The 18,202-nt window shown below is 41.6% G+C and overlaps 1 protein-coding gene across 1 annotated transcript in view; it reads right to left on the bottom strand.

Moving 5' to 3' along the window:
* PTPRF (protein tyrosine phosphatase receptor type F) overlaps positions 1-18,202 on the bottom strand; it is a 292,186-nt gene that overhangs the window by 238,088 nt on the left and 35,896 nt on the right. Inside the window, exon 2 of the mRNA XM_029084975.1 lies at positions 12,287-12,448. Within this exon, the coding sequence (XP_028940808.1) occupies positions 12,287-12,371 (85 nt within the window). The 5' untranslated portion in view covers positions 12,372-12,448. The remainder of the gene's footprint in view (positions 1-12,286; positions 12,449-18,202) is intronic.

Here is an 18,202-nt window from a genome sequence, read left to right as displayed (position 1 = left end):
CTACAAAACACCCTCATGCAGAAACAAACCATGTAATGTTCCTGGTTTTAATTCTGTTGACAAAAGATTGTACATATTTTAAAAATGTAACGCTTAGCAGCTGTGCTGCCAGTCTGCAGAGTTTGCATATATAGCTGTGATATTACCATACTCTATTATTCATAACAGACAACAGACTTCATTCTCGGTCTTGTGAAAAATAATTGCAGTTTGAAGCCAAAGTCTGACTGCAAAAAACACCCCAACATAATGGCCAGAGTTTCCAGAATTCAGAAAATCATGTAATGGCCTGCATCTTGATTTAAATAAATTCATTAAAAAGACAAATTTCTTCTGATCTTTTTTTTTTTTTGAGAAAGCTTTCCAAGAAGCACATGGCTCTTATATGAAAACCAGGAAAGGAAAACCTTAGGTGGGCAAATAGCTTTTTCTTATCCAAATTCAACATGCAATGAATTAACCACAATATTTTAACATGAAGCATGAGGCACTCCCATCCCATACAGTCTTTGGACTTGACTTACCAGACAGAATTCCATGGGCTGATGCATAGTTATTAATAGGAAGAATAACTACTGGAAGGAGAAGGAAAAAAAAAAAATCTTATACATCTTCCTTTCCACTACCATTGACGTTAAAAGCATTCTACACCAACAGAGACTTTTGATATGTTTTCCCTTACATACACACAAACAGGTATTAAGACATAATTTGGTCAGAAGGTCTTACAAGACCTGCAGCATCCTTTGCAATTGTCCCCCAAAGCATTTTAGCTGCCAGAAGTCACTTCAGGGCACCTCACACGGGCTGCCGGTCAGTGTTGCTTTGGACAGCAAGCAGCATCACTCTCCTGGAGCGGTCCGACAAGCAGAGCCTCCAGCCTCCTCTGCTGCAGTACACACTGTGTTGCACAGCCCGGCACAACAACATCAGCTTCATTAGAAATATTTGACAAACACTGCAGAACAGCAGAGAAATCTGGTGCTATGACAGAGGCTTTCGTGAATCACAGCAGCAACCACTGTGCACACACCAAACCTCCCTGCCTTGGTGCAGCAGCAACTGCCTGGTCAGCAAAGCTCCTGCAACCCCAAAAGTTCAGCCAAAGACCTCTGCATATATGTATAGCATGGAAAAGTCTCAGAGCAGACAACTACCTACAGATAAATACCTAACCCATACGGAGAGAAAAAGAAAACCTCCAAAAAACCCCAAAAAACAAAAAAACCCCAAACAAACCCAGAACTACTTGTTACTATTTGCAGAGCTGAATTAACCATATGGCTTCAGAAGACGAACCGCTCATAGTAACAGGCAGCTGAAAGACCTTTCATCAGTGCACAGATGTGGGCAAAAAAAAATAGCAAATCTATGAGGGTTCATGAGGAAACTGCATACAGAAGATGCTTCTAAGTTTCATTTTGTTAATGGCACAGTGTCTCCTGTATTCTCCCATCAGCTCTTTTTTGAGGAGAGCTAGCAAGTCAGAGAAGGGCACTAAGAAGGACTAAGGGCCTGGAAAACACTTCCATACAAAGTTACGAAGTCAGATGGAAGACTGTGATTGTCACTTGAGAGGAGGATGAAAAAGGACAGAAAAAAAAAAAATACCAAGAATACCAGGCAACCCAGAGAAAACAGACTGGGAGCCTGTACCTTCCTGCTTCATAAATAAAGCCAAAGAAACATTCTATTTAAGAAATAACACTAGCAATTCAAAACCTATATAAGGAAAACACTTTCTGTTTGTGTATGAGATTCCAGAAATTCCTCCAGAAATTCAATTCAGTGCTCAACAATCCTTCACGTCAGCAAGTGTTGCTTAGTGCCTGACCTGAACTCCCCAGCTGCAGTTTAAGCACATTATTTCTTCTCCTAGCACTGGATGGGGAGGACTGACTTCTCAATTAGTCCTTCCGTTGTGGCAGTGGGATGCTCAAGATGAGATGTTGTTTCATTGGAGGCCTTATCAATGTGAGCTGAGTAGAAAGACTATCTAATGCATCTTCAAGATGGTACTCCTCATTTCTGCATACCACCGTGATGTCTGTCCCTCTCAAAACAGCATGGCATTGTTGAGTCTGGTATGGTTTCTGATCCATTAGCACTGCAAGACCTTTTCTGTATACCAGCTGTCTAGGCAGTTGTCTCTCGGTCTGTATTTATGTAGCTGATTACTCCTATTTTCAAACATCTATCCACATTTCTCCTTATTGACATGCATCCTTTCAGACAGTTTCTCCAATTTGTAAAGATCATTTGAATTCTAATGGTGTCCTCCAACATGCTTGCAGCTCTTCCCAGCTTGTTGTTGCCTGCAAATTTAATAAGCATGTTCTCTATTCTATCGGAGAGATCATTACTGCAAATGCTGAATGCTACCAAACTGCCAAATACCCACCCTACGAGCAGATGTTTCACAAGAAAAAGTCTCATGAGGGAGCACTGAAAGCTTTACTAAAGATAAATGACATCTACTGCTTCTCCATTCACAAAGCCTGTTATCCTGTCATTAAAGGAAATTAGATTGATCTGACCTTGACAAATCTACATTGGGCATTATTCCTTTGCCCATGTGGATATAACAATATTTAGAGCTGTTCAATTAATAATGCTTTACAGAAGGAATAAAAGTACAGCTTTTTACAACAATTTCTAATTTTACATAAGAGATGGGAACTAATTTGGATGGGATGAGAAAAGGCAAGAGTATGGAAACTTTCTTTTTGCACCTCCCTAAAACACATAGTATTTGTTTGCCATCACTGGAGGCTTATGTTGGGGTAATTCTAGGAGAAATAGACCTTGAGTTTGATGCAGTCCAGCAATGATTATAACACAAAATAATTCATAGCGTCTTCTGCAATTTGACATAAACCTGGAAAATACCATGTGGTATACTGCATATTACTCTTTATATGTTAAGTGGAATTTCTTAAATTCCTCAAAATTACACAGGAAATGTTCTCATGCAATATACTACAGATTAAAGACAACACCAGAAATTTTAGCTAAATTTGCCTCAGAAGAAAATGCTTTATCTGCAACAGAAGGCTGTGTGTCTAATTGAAAAGACATTGAGCAGTGCATAGATGCCAATTGAACAATACATATTCCCAGGGATTCTGTCTTAATGTGAAAAAAATCCCAAATCATGCTCTGCTCCTAGAATAAAGGCACACAACTCTGCAGCCATAAAAGAGAGGCATATCTTATCATTTTTTGGGGGGTGGGAGGGGGGAATAAAAATCAAACTTAAGTGGTTAAATATGTTAAATATTTCATGTCTTTACTGAGGCAGAATCAAGGTTCAATAGGCATCATCAAGAAAGACAAGTCCAAACGCTTGTGGCCTGCAGTACAACCACACAGCAACTTCAACAAAGAAAACTCTCTGTTTATACAATTGCCTCAAGAAACTTGGACAAATGCACTGGAACACAAACCCCACGGTGTCGACGTGAATTAATTCTCTCTGCCCATGTTACAGGCCCCTTTCTGGAGGACTGCCTCTGCTGTGCACCTCTGAAAGGTCTTTGAAGGGCTGAGACTAGAGCAGCTCTGGCTACATTCACAGAATGAATACACGGGCAAGTTAGTTACACACAAGCTCAGATACCATCCTTTACTCATGCACTTAACGATTTAGCATGAAATCCCCTTTATACTGTTCAGCAGCGTTATTTTTCTCTGGGTCACACCCTCCAACAAACCAAGTTCCATTTTCTGTTGACTGCTGAAGTGCATCTGTAGTAATATCAGATGTTTTCAACATTTTGGACTTGAGACCCATGAATACCATCACAGTTTGTTTTACAGGGTATAAAAGTATTTTTCTACTCTGTTTTTAAGAGCATCCAAAGACACATTTTCACAGAAAGATCCAAAAACAACTGTCCAAGTCATAAAATACAGCCCTCCGACTTGAACTTTGGCTGAAGACTCAGCAGAGCACATTTCAGCCATGAAACAAACTCATAAAAAGCTGAAACCAACAGGTTATAACTAGAGAACTTTGTGTAACCCCTGCTAAACTATGTGTAATGGAGCATTAAAAAGCACACTGGAAGACTATATACAGCATGTGTAAATGACAAGTCAACAGCCAAGACCATTATGTGTTACACCAAACAGGAGTGAAGGGAGCCCTTCCAGGTGTTGCACTACCCTCACCATCCTCCCAAGAGCCATACCAAACTCTTTGTAGTTGGCATGCCAAGAATGAGAACACTGTGCTAGACAAAGGCATCCCAGTCCTTTACATAGGAATACAAAATCATTTTCTCTGTTTTCTTCTTCAAATTTTACTGATTCCCCCTGCTAGCTTACCCTCCTATTTATTAAATGCTCTATAAATCAAATGTGCTGAATGCACGAGATAAGTTCACTTCTCTAAGGCTGCATCCTGAAACTACCAAAAGCTTCTGTTTGACACTAAATAGGATTAAAATACATAGTCATCTTCATCATATCAGTATTTTAACTGTTTTTGGTATTTCACAATATTTTCATTCAGTTCTTGCAATGAATCTTCTCTCTTCTAAGTTAAACACTGTATAAGTACAATATACCTACAGCTTTCTCACTTCCAAGCTGCATTTTTTTCAAATATAAAGACTGAAATCCTTTCCGAGACCAATGCACAGCAACTCTCACCTTTACCTCCAAAGTGGGGGGTAGAAATAATGAGTAATACATGCAATGAAGGGCCATCTCAAAAGCACAACAGGATTGCAAGTTCATTCCAGTCTGTACTACATGAAATGGAATATATTCTGTAATTATTTATTTTTAAATACCATGTGAGCATCCCTTATAGTGAAGGCTTAATGTTATGATGCATCATAGAAAGCCCAAACATAACTGACATTCAGGGCAAGGTCCAGTATTGCAGGCTACAATTCATATTCAAATGTAAAGCCATCATCCACATTAAAAGTGCTTTGGTTTAATTCAGTAATTGTATGCCACTGAAGTGTGCAAGGCAAAAGGTATTTCTATGACTTAAAACTTTCAGTAAGCACCCTACAGTGCTTTCACACCAATAAAACAAATGAGATTTGTTTTTGGCATAGACAAAGCACTGATTCTCACAAGGGGCTAAATACAGCATTCAATTAAAAGTACATCACTGCTTTTCAGCTACTGATACATAAAGATAGACATTTTACCAGAGAAAAAGCATCCATGAACAGATGCTTTTTTTTTTTCCCCCTTTTTAAACCAAACATGTTCACCATCAAAATAGATTGACTAACATTTTGAGCAAACAAATTTCATACTCTTGATTGTTCACCAAAATGAGCTTGATCATCTTACATTACAGTATCATTCTGAAGCACCAATAGAACGAACAGATAATCAAAGAAACAAAAAAAGCATCCCTATTACCACTTCATTGCTTTTTACAACTGCTCAGCTAAAACACTGAAAGCTCCAGCAGACCTCGTACTTTTCCCCCATCTGACATCAGTGCCACTAGTAGCAAGCAGCAGCGTGACAAAACACATTATTTTATCAGTTTCCTAGCACTGCTTTCCATCTGCAAAGAATGTTACCATCACCACTATAGGATTTTAAATATCTCCTTAAAATACTCACAGCAACCCCTGCAAATAGTCACAACTGATTAACATCTGGGAATAAATGCAAGTAATTTGCAGCTAGATTTGGAAAGTAAAGGGTAAGTTTTACCAAGGTTGGTAGTCAGCTAATAACAGCAAGGAGAGATTACCTGTACAGAATTACTCAGATGACTGGATGAGCTGGGATCCAGCAAAATGCATTTTAATATACTTAAGGGCAGATATTCATTAGCAAAAACCCAGGTCACACTAATGAAATGGGAGTTTGCATCCTGGGAATCAGAGGCCCAGAAAGGGATTCAAAGGTCACTGTGGAGGATTCTGTTCCCAGCTCGGTGCTATGGGCAAAAGGGCTAAAGTGCTGTTGTACTGGGGCAAGATGTGGCCACTTCTCTTCTTGGTCCTGGCCCCTTGACTTTAAAAAACATATTGAAAAGTCTGGAAGATTACTAAAGAACTATAAAAATTCTCTCCGATCAGAAAAATCAAGACCAACTCATTTTTCTACAACAAAAATGACAAACTTTGAGTTTGTCTAACTCCTACACTCTAACTTGCTTCTCAGGGAGACTGCATTAAATAGCAGTAGTCTCCAGCCTAGCTAACATAGGCTACACAACATCCTCTGTCTGAACCAAAAAAAAAAAAAAAGCATAAATGAAGCTTGAAATAAATACAGATTTGTAGAAGTAATAATTACTTGCACCATTTTTACATATCACACAGGAGATGGGGAAATTCTCTGCCATTTAGTCTTCAAATTGTGATTTGATAACCTCCTAAAAGCTACGTACTAGCTCATCCACAGCTGTTAAAAGTAGATGCAGCAATTACTAGTTGATATTACACAGCCTATGCTATGCAGGCCAGCGTAGAAGACTACACTGATCTGATTTCTGGCCTTAAAAATCTATGAATCTACACTGAAGTTAAAATTTTAAGCAGCTAGTTCTCCTGTTTTTCCTCTATCACCAAACCAATGAGCATGCTTCCTCTCAAAGAAAGTGCATAAAATATATCAGCCGCTCAGCATCTCTTGCTGGGCCAGATAACTTGCATTGACACTCAAACACAGGAACTCCCTTGTGAAGGTAAGAGAGTAACTCTGTCTACTCATTTGAGTCTGAATGATGCAAATTGCTTAGCCCTGGAGAGCAGCAGTAAGTGGGTTAAACAAGGAGCCATGGCATAGAGGTGGAAGTCAGAGCCTACACTGTGGTCTTCATGCAAACCACTGGCCCCAGGATACCACTGATGACTGACAGGATGCTCAAAGCTGCCTGAGAGCAAAACCCAGAGCAACCCTGTCTGAAGTTACACCACCACTTCTCTGGGCTCAGGAGGCACGGTCACTGAAGGCTAGCAGAGGACACCAGGAAAGGATCGCTGTGTATTTATGCTGTTCTTGCATCCTCCATAGGTCATTGTACTGACCATTACTGGATAAGGGATTTGGGGCTCAGCAGACCTTTGACCTAGCAGTGGATGTTGACTGATGAGTGATGTTGGCTTTAAGAATAAATAAAAAAGACAAATGACAATGCTGTGACCTGTTGTAGGTAGTTACCCAAATTCATGTAACTCCTGCAAGTGCTGGAGCTAAAAGCAGCGTGGCTATAAACGCAGAAACAGAACTGTTGCCTGGTCTATACCTGGTATTTATTCTCAGTGTCCCTCCTACCTCCATGTCTGCAACACTCCATTACAAGACGACAGTATTCAGATAGTTTAAGGAAAAGTGAGGAATCTGTTAATACCTAAATATATATATAAAGAGTAAGGACACCAAAAATAAAGCTGCACAGTAACTCTGGTTAATATCGCAACCTGTTCCTTAATGATGGAACCCCAATGCCTCAGGTACAGGGGTTTTCCTATACAATATCCTACGTGTTCTTTTCACTGATGGAATTTGTCAAGCTAGTCAAGGTGGAATTGTAGAAAATCGGTACTTACCTGGGCTGCAATACCTTGATCCAATCGTACCAATTACACATAATCATTATGTGCGGCATTGGGGGACAGGCATGCAAACAAAGAAACCAGGAAGCAGAAATAGATGCAAGGCAGCAGCAGAGAAGTCTCAGGTCCAGCTTTTGGGACAGGACTCTGCTTGCTGCCCAGCTCTGCAAAGGGGCTGTTTTCCAGACTTGCACAACAGCGAGTCTGTCCCGCAGGATGGTCCAGAGCAGCTGTATTTGGAGCCAAGCTGTTGTTAAGGAATCACTCATATGAAGCAAAGAAGATAGAGCTGAATCGGGGAGTAAAAACCTGCCACACTGCTCCTGGGTCCCAGAACACAAATAGTAATGGCAGAGCTGGGGCAGGAGGGGAACCAAGTGCGGTAGCAAACACTCCAGTGCTCTTCTGTCCAAAACCTCCAGATGGCAATTCTGGTGCAAGGCAAAATCCCTGGCAAAACAGAGCTCAGCTGGAGCCTTCTGTCTAGAAAGGCCATCGTCCTTTTCCCAACCTTCACAAGCACCAACATCTCACCTTCCTATTTTCTTTTTTTTTAATGTGTCTCCTCAATCCAATTAGCATCCAAGAAACATATTTGATTAAAAAAAACAAACCCTGTATGACATGCACACCTTTCAGATATAAAGCAATTATATCTTAAAGGGGCTGGGCAGCCCTGAGACACTTCAGACTTAGGGTCCTTGCTCACCAGCAGTGGTGAAAGCCGGAGACCTGCCTTCACCAGCACCAGCTCACCTGCAAGCTTCCCCCATCCCCTCAAACAAAAGCCAAGTTTGCTCTATCTTTAGAATTCAAAAGGTGCCAATTGTTTGTTTACAACGTATCACTTCACAGGTAGCTGGCCTAACACTGCCTTAGTTCCTTCCTTCCACAAGGTCACTTTTGAAGTGGTTTTCTTCCTCAAGCCCTTTGAAATTCTATGCAATACAAACTGAGGTATATATTTTGGTTAAAAAAAAAAAAAAACTTTGGATGGGTCACCTAGTCTCTTCCTTTGGCTAATGGCAGCTGGGCCCAGGACTTCAAAAACAAGCCTAATTTTTTTTTTTTAAGAAGCCAACAACAAAACACATTGCTGATGATTTCTGATGTCAGTATTGATTTTTTCCTGTTGTTCTCTGCATTTTGTTTTGAGAGGGGATTTTTTTGTTGTTTTTTATTTTATTAGAGTAAATGACCTATTTCCAAAAGCTGGAAAAGAGCATCTTTTAGCTGACAATTGAACTGAACATTAAATGAAATCTGCAAAGCTATTTTTCCCATGCACAATCAAAAGCTGACAGAGAAGCACAGAGTGTATTAAAAAAAAAAAAAAAAAAACAAAACCAAAAAAAAACCCCAACACACAAAACCACAAGCAAGCTGAGGGAAAAAGTGTAAAACAGCCATCCTGAATCAGCTCTGAGCTGCTCTAATGGAATTAGGGTCACCCTGACAGAAACACAGTCAGATCACAGAGAAAATTTAATAATTTCTTACTGCAGCCTGCAAAAGCTGGGGAGGATTTGAAAGTGCTTTCTGCCAAATTAGCACTTCTGTATCCACCGCTGACACGCACGTGCCCCTTCTCGCTCACCTGCTCCTCCCAGCACCCCACCAGAGCAGCCAGGAAATCACCGCTCCCGTCCAAGGCACCCAGCGAGCCCCTCTTCTTCATGGCCACACGTTTAACCTTTGGATGCCCCTTCAATTCCTCAGCCCCGACGTTATTCACAGCTCCTGTGAACTCAATTGTGGGAGAGGCATCGCAGTGTATGCCCGGTGTTAATTCCGCTGGGCCATACGTACTCAATCTGTTTTCTTGGGCGTTAACGTCTCGCTATCTGCCAGCTGCCTAATTGTCAGGAAGCTACACAGCCACCCTGAAATGTGCTGCGACAACAGCAGCTCCAATGCACAGGAGGGGAAGGTGGGGAAGGTTGGGAAGCCCAGGTTGTGGGTGCTCCCTGAGCACCTGGCCACGAGCCAAGCGGCAACCTGCTGCCAGGGATGCAGCACAGCCCATCCCCAGCCCTCCTTCCTGCCCTGGATCCTCACCGTTCCTATAAAAACTGATTTTGTGGACTGACTCCACAAATTCCAATGCGGGGATAACCCTGCTCCCACTATCATGTTGCTTTTAACTGGGGAAACGTGGGAGGGCTTTGTAGATATTGAGCCTATGCATCCCTCCACTGCCTCCAAACAGTGCTGCAATGGGGAAAAGGAAGAACATAGAATCACAGAATGGTTTTGGGTTGGAAGGGACCTTAAATATCATCTAGTTTCAACTCCCCTGCCATCAGCAGGGACACCTTCCACAAGACCAGGTTGCTCAAAGCCTCATCCAGCCTGGCCTTGAACACTTCCAGGGGGCGGGCAGCCACAGCTTCTCTGGGCAACCCGGGCCAGTGTCTCACCACCCTCACAGTGAAGAATTTCTTCCTGATGTCTAATCTAAACCTGCCCTCTTCCAGTTTGAAGCCATTACCCCTCATCCTATCACTCCTTGCCTTGAAAAAAGCCCCTCCCCAGCTTTCTTGTAGGCCCCCTTCAGGTACTGGAAGGCCGTTATAAGATCTCCCCGGAGCCTTCTCTTCTCGAGGCTGAACAGCCCCAATTCTCTCAGCCTGCCTTCATAGGAGAGGTGCTCCAGCCCTCAGATCATCCTCGTGGCCTCCTCTGGACTCGTTCTAACAGGTCCATGTCCTTCTTGTGTGCATGTATTACCAAACCTTCCTTCTCTCCTGAACCAGGACTTCCCAAAACCATATTCACTACCATATCTTGCCCATCTGCATCATCTATGGCAGGACATGAAATATGCAGGGTTTGCGGATGATTTTATTTTCCTCTCTGCAGAGGTACAGAGCGGGCCCTTCCACATAGCTCCTGCCACTGAGAGTCAGTGGCAAGATTCAGTGGGGTAAGATAACAGAAAAGTTGTAAGTTTGCTAAAATACACAGAGCAACACTTTCCATCCTAAGAACCCCTTGGTTAATCTGTGGTGGCTGTGCCAGTTAAAAGGTTGCTGTCCTCCAGATCTGCCTTGAAGATTAGGAAAAAGTAATTCAGAGTCAGTCTGTGCCAGAGAAAAAGACGTATGCACAGATATGCTTGCTTTTCAACACAGAAGCCTTCCACATCCAAGACACCAATATTTGGATCTGGGCCTGTGAAATTGAGCCAATTTTGATAAATTTAAGCATGTGGAAGTATTCCACAAAACCAGCAAACCATGTCTACTATCCTAGGGACACCTCAAACTCCGCCAGCTTCTGCATACCTGTGATGCTTCTCTCCTTTGCAGGGGTCAGGGTAAAGATAGTGAACCTCAGGGAATTTTTAGACATCTCAGAACATTAAACATATACTACTCTGTGCTAAACTCCAAAATGGGCTACAATGTGTAGACATAAAGTGATCTGACTAAGCATCTCCCAGCAGCACTAACATCCAGGGAAGAAAGTTGAGGAACGAGACAGCTGCTGCCCCCAGTTTAACTCATATAATCCACTGCCTGTGCAAGTCATCCCTAGTGACAACAAAAGTACTGCATTTATATCTTTCTTCACATCCTCCCTTCACTCTTCTCTCCAGCTTCTCTAAAGTTACTCCTTTCTGTTCAGTCAAGGACATTTAGGACCCCCAGTCCATTTTCTCCATTCCGCCAGGCTCCTTCCAACACGTATCAAGAACTCCTTTAACTTTCACAAAATTACATCTTAATGATAAGCCTTGTGACTAAATCTGGAGTGAGAAGCAGATGGTTGGTGGCAGCTCAGGAGGTGCATCACGGTCACCTCTCTGCTCCAACTCAGGCATCCCAGGATCCCCGGGCACTTTCAAAGGCATGGAGTATTCAAAACTGCCAGAGTCTGCAGCGAACAGGAAACATTCAGACGTTCTGAAAAACCGGTTGCTGGCAAAAAAACAGGGAGGGGGGCTGCACAAATACCTGGGGGTAACCTAGCAAATACACACAAGTGAGTTATGAAAAACAAGACTATGAAAAGAACCCACAAGGTTTCCTGCACTCTGCATAACTTATCTGATGGGAGTGACGACTTTAAGGTATTTTTAGTAGTCTGCCAACAGCCAAGTTTCTCCTCGTGTCTGTCCACAACTGTCTTCTGCGCACAGCTTTCTCCTTGGCCTGGATGGGTCTGATCAAAGCCAGTCACAGCAGTGCTGTAAGACTATTAGGGTAACAGGCACGGACACAACAGCTTAAAGCACAACTACAAGGAAACGTGCTGAAATCCAGATATAGGAGAGCTACACCAGCAGGTAAAAACTCACACCCTTTCCCCAAGAGCTCTCAGTTCCCCACTGACTCAGGAGAGATGTCTCAATACTCTACAAATTACGAGAGCTGGTAGAAAAAGAAAGAAAATAAAGTAACAGGGATTACTGTGACCCCAATACTTCTCTCTTCCTCCGCCCCCAATTTTCTTTACTCATCTGTACATGTCAGAAATCAAATTGTCAGGTTTTGATCTTGCAGCTACTACAGAAGCTCTTCCTGTACTTGAATAAATTTTGTCAGCCTTTTTACTTCTACTCGTGCCCCTTCACACACATACTGTTTATGTGCATTAAACACACTGGAAAAGAAGAGATTTAGGCAGGGTTATCCTTTAGTCCTCAGTGTTTCCAGTACAAACCAAGAAGGTTTAATATCTGTTGAAATGAATTTGCAACGTATTCAAGCTTTCCAAAACTGAATGTTACTTACTGTCTGCTCCTGCTAAAGGCAGCATCAAGCAGCAAAGGATGGCTGCTGGCACAGTGAGTACTGGGACGCAGAAATTAGGCACCATATTCCAAAGTAGAACAAGTCCTCTTCAGTCTGAGGCAAGCGGTCAGTACATCCAGTGTTACAGACACAGACTTACTCCTGCAAACCAAGAGAAGAAAAGGAAGATGATCAAATATGACACACAGATTAACTGCTGATAAACCAAACTATGTTGTAAAGATAGATACTTTTAAAGTGAAATTTAACTATCTCTGCTGTTGAGTAGCATAGCTCCACATTGATACCCCCAAATCCAACAAGCTGTTTTCAAGGGTCATGAGGCATAAACGCACACTCATCTCCAAGTATAACTTAACGTCCAGTCTCTATTATGGGCTATTAATACATCCTTCAGTTGTTATTTACATCAATAGTCCCAAAGTTGCATGTTACAATAGAAGAAATAGTCTTAAGCTCATGTAACTTTTCCTCGTTCACCTGCCCCAGAGAGACATACTTGACTGCATATGTAGGGTGGATTGCATATATGGAACGGGCCAAGCTACGCTTGTCGTTTGTAGCTGCTGTAGCTAGGCTGATGTACATCAAACAAGTCTCAACAGGTCCAAGCAGGTGAAACAGAAGCTGAACTGAATCACCTGACAGTTCACAGGGCTACCAGAGTCCCAGTAGAAGGTTAGTAAGAAAAGTTTCTATAAAGAGAAGCTTTACCCAAAGCAAACACCTAAGCTTCAACCTCCCTAATATGGAGAGGAGGACTGGCTAAAAAGATTGAGGATTTGATATTCCTTCTCCAAAACAAAGCAAATTATCTTGGAAATGTGCTTAACTTGGGCATCTGCTTGGATACAGAAGTACAGAAAATTCCTTGAAACCCAACCAAAAAAGGCAGGTATTTAAAAATAATGCAATTTCTGTATATCTGCTTTCTTTATCTTTTCATGAGAAAATATGCATTTTACTTTCACCTGAAAGTCCAAGGTCTGCCTGTTACAATGGATTTTAGAGGAGTTAGCAAGCTCCATTCCCTCAAAGTGACAACATGCAGCAGGGATACAGGCTCCCTCTTTCAGTGCTGGGCATCTCAACACAAGTTCAAGAGTCATTCAAAAGTTGATGAGATTCTCCTTCACTAAGCTGCAAGAGTTACCAAAAGTTGTCAATACAGCATTAATAGTGAAAAAAAATCTCATGCTGGTAGATGCCAGCCCAGGTGGACCCTGTGAGTATCCTAGAAGCAAAGTATCTGCAAGTGCACAGGCTGTATGTGGCACGACCCACCACTCTATTCATGTTGGCCAACATTTCAGAAACATGTTCAAGACTGCTCCAACAAAGGTATTTTTGAATCTTGCTGGGTTTTTGGAAGAGGAAGTGTCTGTGTGTTTCGGATATTTTATTTTTTTTTGACAACCAGCAAGCTTTTGATGGAAGTAAGTATCACATGTTACGAACTTGTTTACTTCTGACAAAAACATCCTGCTCAAAGGATGCCAGCAATGCAGTGCTGAGGGAAATCCACAAGAAATTCTCAAGAGAATCTACCTAGGCAAATATTTACATCACATGTACTAACAAACAGTAGATCATGATTCTTCTACATTCTGTTATTGTATTTGCACAGTAAATCTTTTCACACGTTATAATATCACACAGAGAAATCTTTATTTATGCAATGTCTTCTACAGCCAAGACATCTGAAAATACTTTATAAAATAACCTGGTTCTAACCTAGATGCAGAGAGAATACTGATAATCTCATCCTGCTTTTATTATCTCAATGAGAAAGCATAAATCCAAGTAAGCTCAGTAGCAAGATTTTGAATACTGCAGAAGCGGCTTTTCCTACCAGCCGCACACTCAGTTCTCTTTGTTGATCTCCAACCTCCATATCCTCAGTCATCTCTTGCCAAAAAATTACTGAAAGCACCATTAACATGTCTTACAGTGCAGAGACAGATAGTTATAGCTGCATAAGCTCTATTCCAACAGGGAAACTCCATTCAGTTCCCAAGCAGTTTGCCTGGTGTTAGCCAGCTCTCCAGATATGGCCCACACGGGAATGGGAAGAAGTGCCTGGATTAAGAGTGAAGATTACATCTCTAAATTCTTTGTGTATGGTGCTAATTTGTGCAACCCAGAGAAGCGAATGCACTGAAGCACACTTTAAGCAGCATTACAACTGGCTCAACAGCAGCCAGAATCTTAAGATGCTACTCTTGGGGCGGGGGGAGGGGAAAAAACCAAAACAACCACCAAGGGATGAAATTACTGTGTCAAAACTAATGATGTGTGTCAAACTCTCTCAGATTAGGATAGAGAACAAGTTTTACAGGTGGTGCTGAAAACATCTTAGGTATGTATCAGACCAGACTGGGGATGAATAGCTTTCAGAGAGCTTTTCCTCTTTCATTCACTTCCATTAACAACAAAGTGTCTGATCTAATGGTGTATCTTGAGTGCAGATTGCTCAGAAGTCCTGTGAATGGCACCTCCACAGCCCTCTTTCAGGAGTAACTCTCAGGAACACAAAAACCTCAGCTAAAGAATAGGTCTGTCTCTCAATTTCTCTCTTCTTTCAGCAAATGTGATCAAGCTTCTCTCTAGTTTCAAGCTTGACAGATTTATAACTTTCCTCTCAAGCCCATGAGATACATACAATGTGCATCATGCAAAACTGATGAATTGTCTGTTACCGTACCAGATGCTTTATAGACTTGATCTTTTTGCAACTCTTTAGTGCTCTATAATAATTTACCATCTGGTAGAAAAGACAGATTTTCTTATGCAAGACTGCTGTCGGTCCCTCCAAAGTTAATAGAGCACCTTTGGCCCTTAACAGGATCAAACTTGACGGCTTCCTCTTTCCATGGTTTCTCTGCCTATGGAAAAGTTGTCTGCATTCAATATTTAAAGCCTTTTAAATTGGAATGTTTTAAAATTTTATAAGTCTTGGTAGCTGTCACTCTCTTGAAATTGAAAATACAAAAAAGCCTCTCCCAGTGGTTCAGCTCTCCCATTTTCAGAAGCAAGGTGCTCTTCCCCAACAAGACAACCAGATATTCAAAGCAAGGTGACAGGGTGTTAGCTGAAGCTCGATTAACCCCTAGAAGACCAGTGTTACTCAGTTTTGAACCGCTGTCTCTAACCAATGCTAAAGGCTTCTTTTCCTGGGACAGAAAGGCAGCCTAAGACAGAAAGTAGCTATTAACCAAAGAACGTTGGTTTGCTTTGGTAACAAGCTAAATAGATACAGAGTCGGTATTGCTTTGGTAAAATCAAGTCCAACAGCAACCAACCAACTACTACTCTTAAGACTCTTAGTGTGTCTCTTGCCTCAACAATCTCATTCCTCTTCAGGCTGCTCTCTCTTGCATCTGGAATTACCTCCTGTGCACCAGATGACCTCGAGTCCCTTCATTTGAAGGCCTCCTGTAATCTCACTGCTTTGGCAAGCATCTCACAACTAATATTGCAGTTGGGAGCCTAGACACTGGAGAAGAAGGTTTTTCAAAAATACATGGACATTCTCATTGCTACTTCTGCATCTGGTCCTGGCAATATTATAAACCTTAGACCACATAACCCAAAAGGAGGCTGGGGTTAAGCACTCCAGATGGCTTTGTGAAAACAGCTCTGAGTTCAGCAAGCTAAACTCCTGCCTCTGCTCCAAACTCAGTGTTAGCACTACTGAATGCTAGCCTGGCAGAAAACTAGAAAGCAGGGAAGCACAACAAAAAAATAGCAAACTTCATTTAAATAGAGCCGATTTTGCCATAGGGCCAGTGGATGGAAAAGAGGCAATCTTGAGAACATTTCTGAAACTGACATGGTTTGATTCTTTCAGACAAGCAGAAAAAGCTGGACTCATTTAAAACAGAGCCAAGAATACCAACAGCTCATATGGTACTAGGAAATTCTGGCAACGAGTACGTCCCACAGGAGATGGCAAAGAGATTAGAAAAAGCAGTCAACTTTAAAGAGTCAAGAGGAATTTCAAACCAGCACTGAATAGCTCAGGTCCTCTATGAACTCTTTTGGAAGCTAAACTGAAGCAAATGTCACGCGGGTCACTAGCCATGAACAGCATGGTGAAGAAAACATCCCCAAAGTAAACCTGCCCATTCTAAACCAGGGACAAAAATATTGCACTAAAACCACTTTTTAGGTTTAAGCTACTTTGCAACCCAAAGTATCTAACCAGCACAAAAACATTCCCTTCAGGAACCCCTGGACGTCCACAGAACACCAGGTTTAGTTGTGTGCGACGACTGACACCGCATTTGCTGTAAAACACCCTTAAGAGACTCTCTACAAAGTTACAGGGCAGGAAGGTAAGCTGAGTGCATAACCAATGTCCTTATCAGACCTGGAGACATAACAGTATCTTTTCACAAAGGAACCTAAAAGAATTGTGTCTGCTTTTCAAGGTGGAAACTTCTCCAGCGTTCTCAAAGTGAGCCCGAGGATGCAGGTCAGGAGATACCAACAGGACACCGCCCAGACAACAGTGAAGAATGGGCTAAAACTGCATCCGTTTCTCGCAGCTCTACCACACATGCAACACCAAATTTTCCGCCTGGACACCTACCCACCACTTTGTATGTTACACAAATAACAGGGAACCAGTGCTCCAGAAGGACTCAAGCACCACAGTACTTTGGGGTGTCACACAAATGATGATAATCAAGAACTGACTGAGCAAGGAGGAGGCACATGCCACACAGAGCAATGAGGCAGCTATTTCTTCAGTTAAAAATGAGAACAATTTGCTATAGCTCAACTGCTTTGTTCTGTACATAACGCCTCATCTGTGCTCTGAAGGAGGAAGAGGAAAACTGTGATGCACCCTATAATTCAAGATCATCATATTGCACACATTAAAAGTTGTAGAAGTACAGTTACACACAACTTAATGACTTTTGGATGTTTTACTTCACTACATTAGTATTCCTTCAGCATAGATTTCTTTGTGCTTTTCTGCGAGAAATACAATATAAAGAGACTTGGGGAGTACAGCAATATGGACAAAAAAGACAAAATGAGTCTCATTTCACTCTAAACTCCCACATGCAGGGAACATACCAGAGAGATTCAGTGGGGAGATATACATAGATGGTAATACCAGCACAGATTTAGGGAGGTATTTCATATGAACTTGAAGTACAGTAAAAAGGCCAAAAGCTAAAGCAACTGCTACATGAGCAAAAGTATCACCTCCAGGACCCAGATGCAAGCAGGTCTAGAGCATCAGTTTGAAGACTCAAACCACCTAGAGAAAAGGGATGAGGCAAAGCAATTGAAGAATCGGGAAGGAATAAAAGTCTATGTCAAGTCACAAACGCCAGACAGACTGGCTAAGCAAGATGGGGACTTGATAACCATATGTAAGTACATGAAGGATACAAACACCAAGAAAGCAGTGGAGGAGTATAATTAGCCACAGGCATACAACTGTGAGTAATGAAATGAGACAGAGCGAAAGAAAGTATGTTGAATATTCTTAGTAAACTCTCTGAAAAATAAAAATTAAAAAAAAAAGACAGAAGAGAGAAGAGACCCCAGCAGGAAAATGTTTCATCATCTGTTTGGATGGAAACTAAAAACAGGATGGGGGAAAAAAAAAAAAAAAACAAACAACAAAAACCCAAACATCTTAAAATATCTCATATTTAGGAAAGAAAAGAAAAAAAAAAAACCCTAACCCCAAAAACCAACCTGAACAGAGGCAGACTGTATGGGGAAATATATACAACAGCAAGAATGATTCAGAAATACTTCAAAAAGATTCTCCTTATTTTGGCAAAGCATTAAAAAAAGTGTGAAGACTTTAGCAACAAGCTGGCCCAGCTACAGATCTTTGTGAACCTGAACACACAATCACAACTTGAC

The sequence above is a fragment of the Antrostomus carolinensis genome, unplaced genomic scaffold (assembly GCF_000700745.2).
Source record: "Antrostomus carolinensis isolate BGI_N321 unplaced genomic scaffold, ASM70074v2 scaffold13845, whole genome shotgun sequence".
NCBI classification, from domain to species: Eukaryota; Metazoa; Chordata; class Aves; order Caprimulgiformes; family Caprimulgidae; genus Antrostomus; species Antrostomus carolinensis.
The sequence above is the reverse complement of the archived record's forward strand: the minus strand, read 5'-3'. Positions and strand labels throughout refer to the sequence as shown.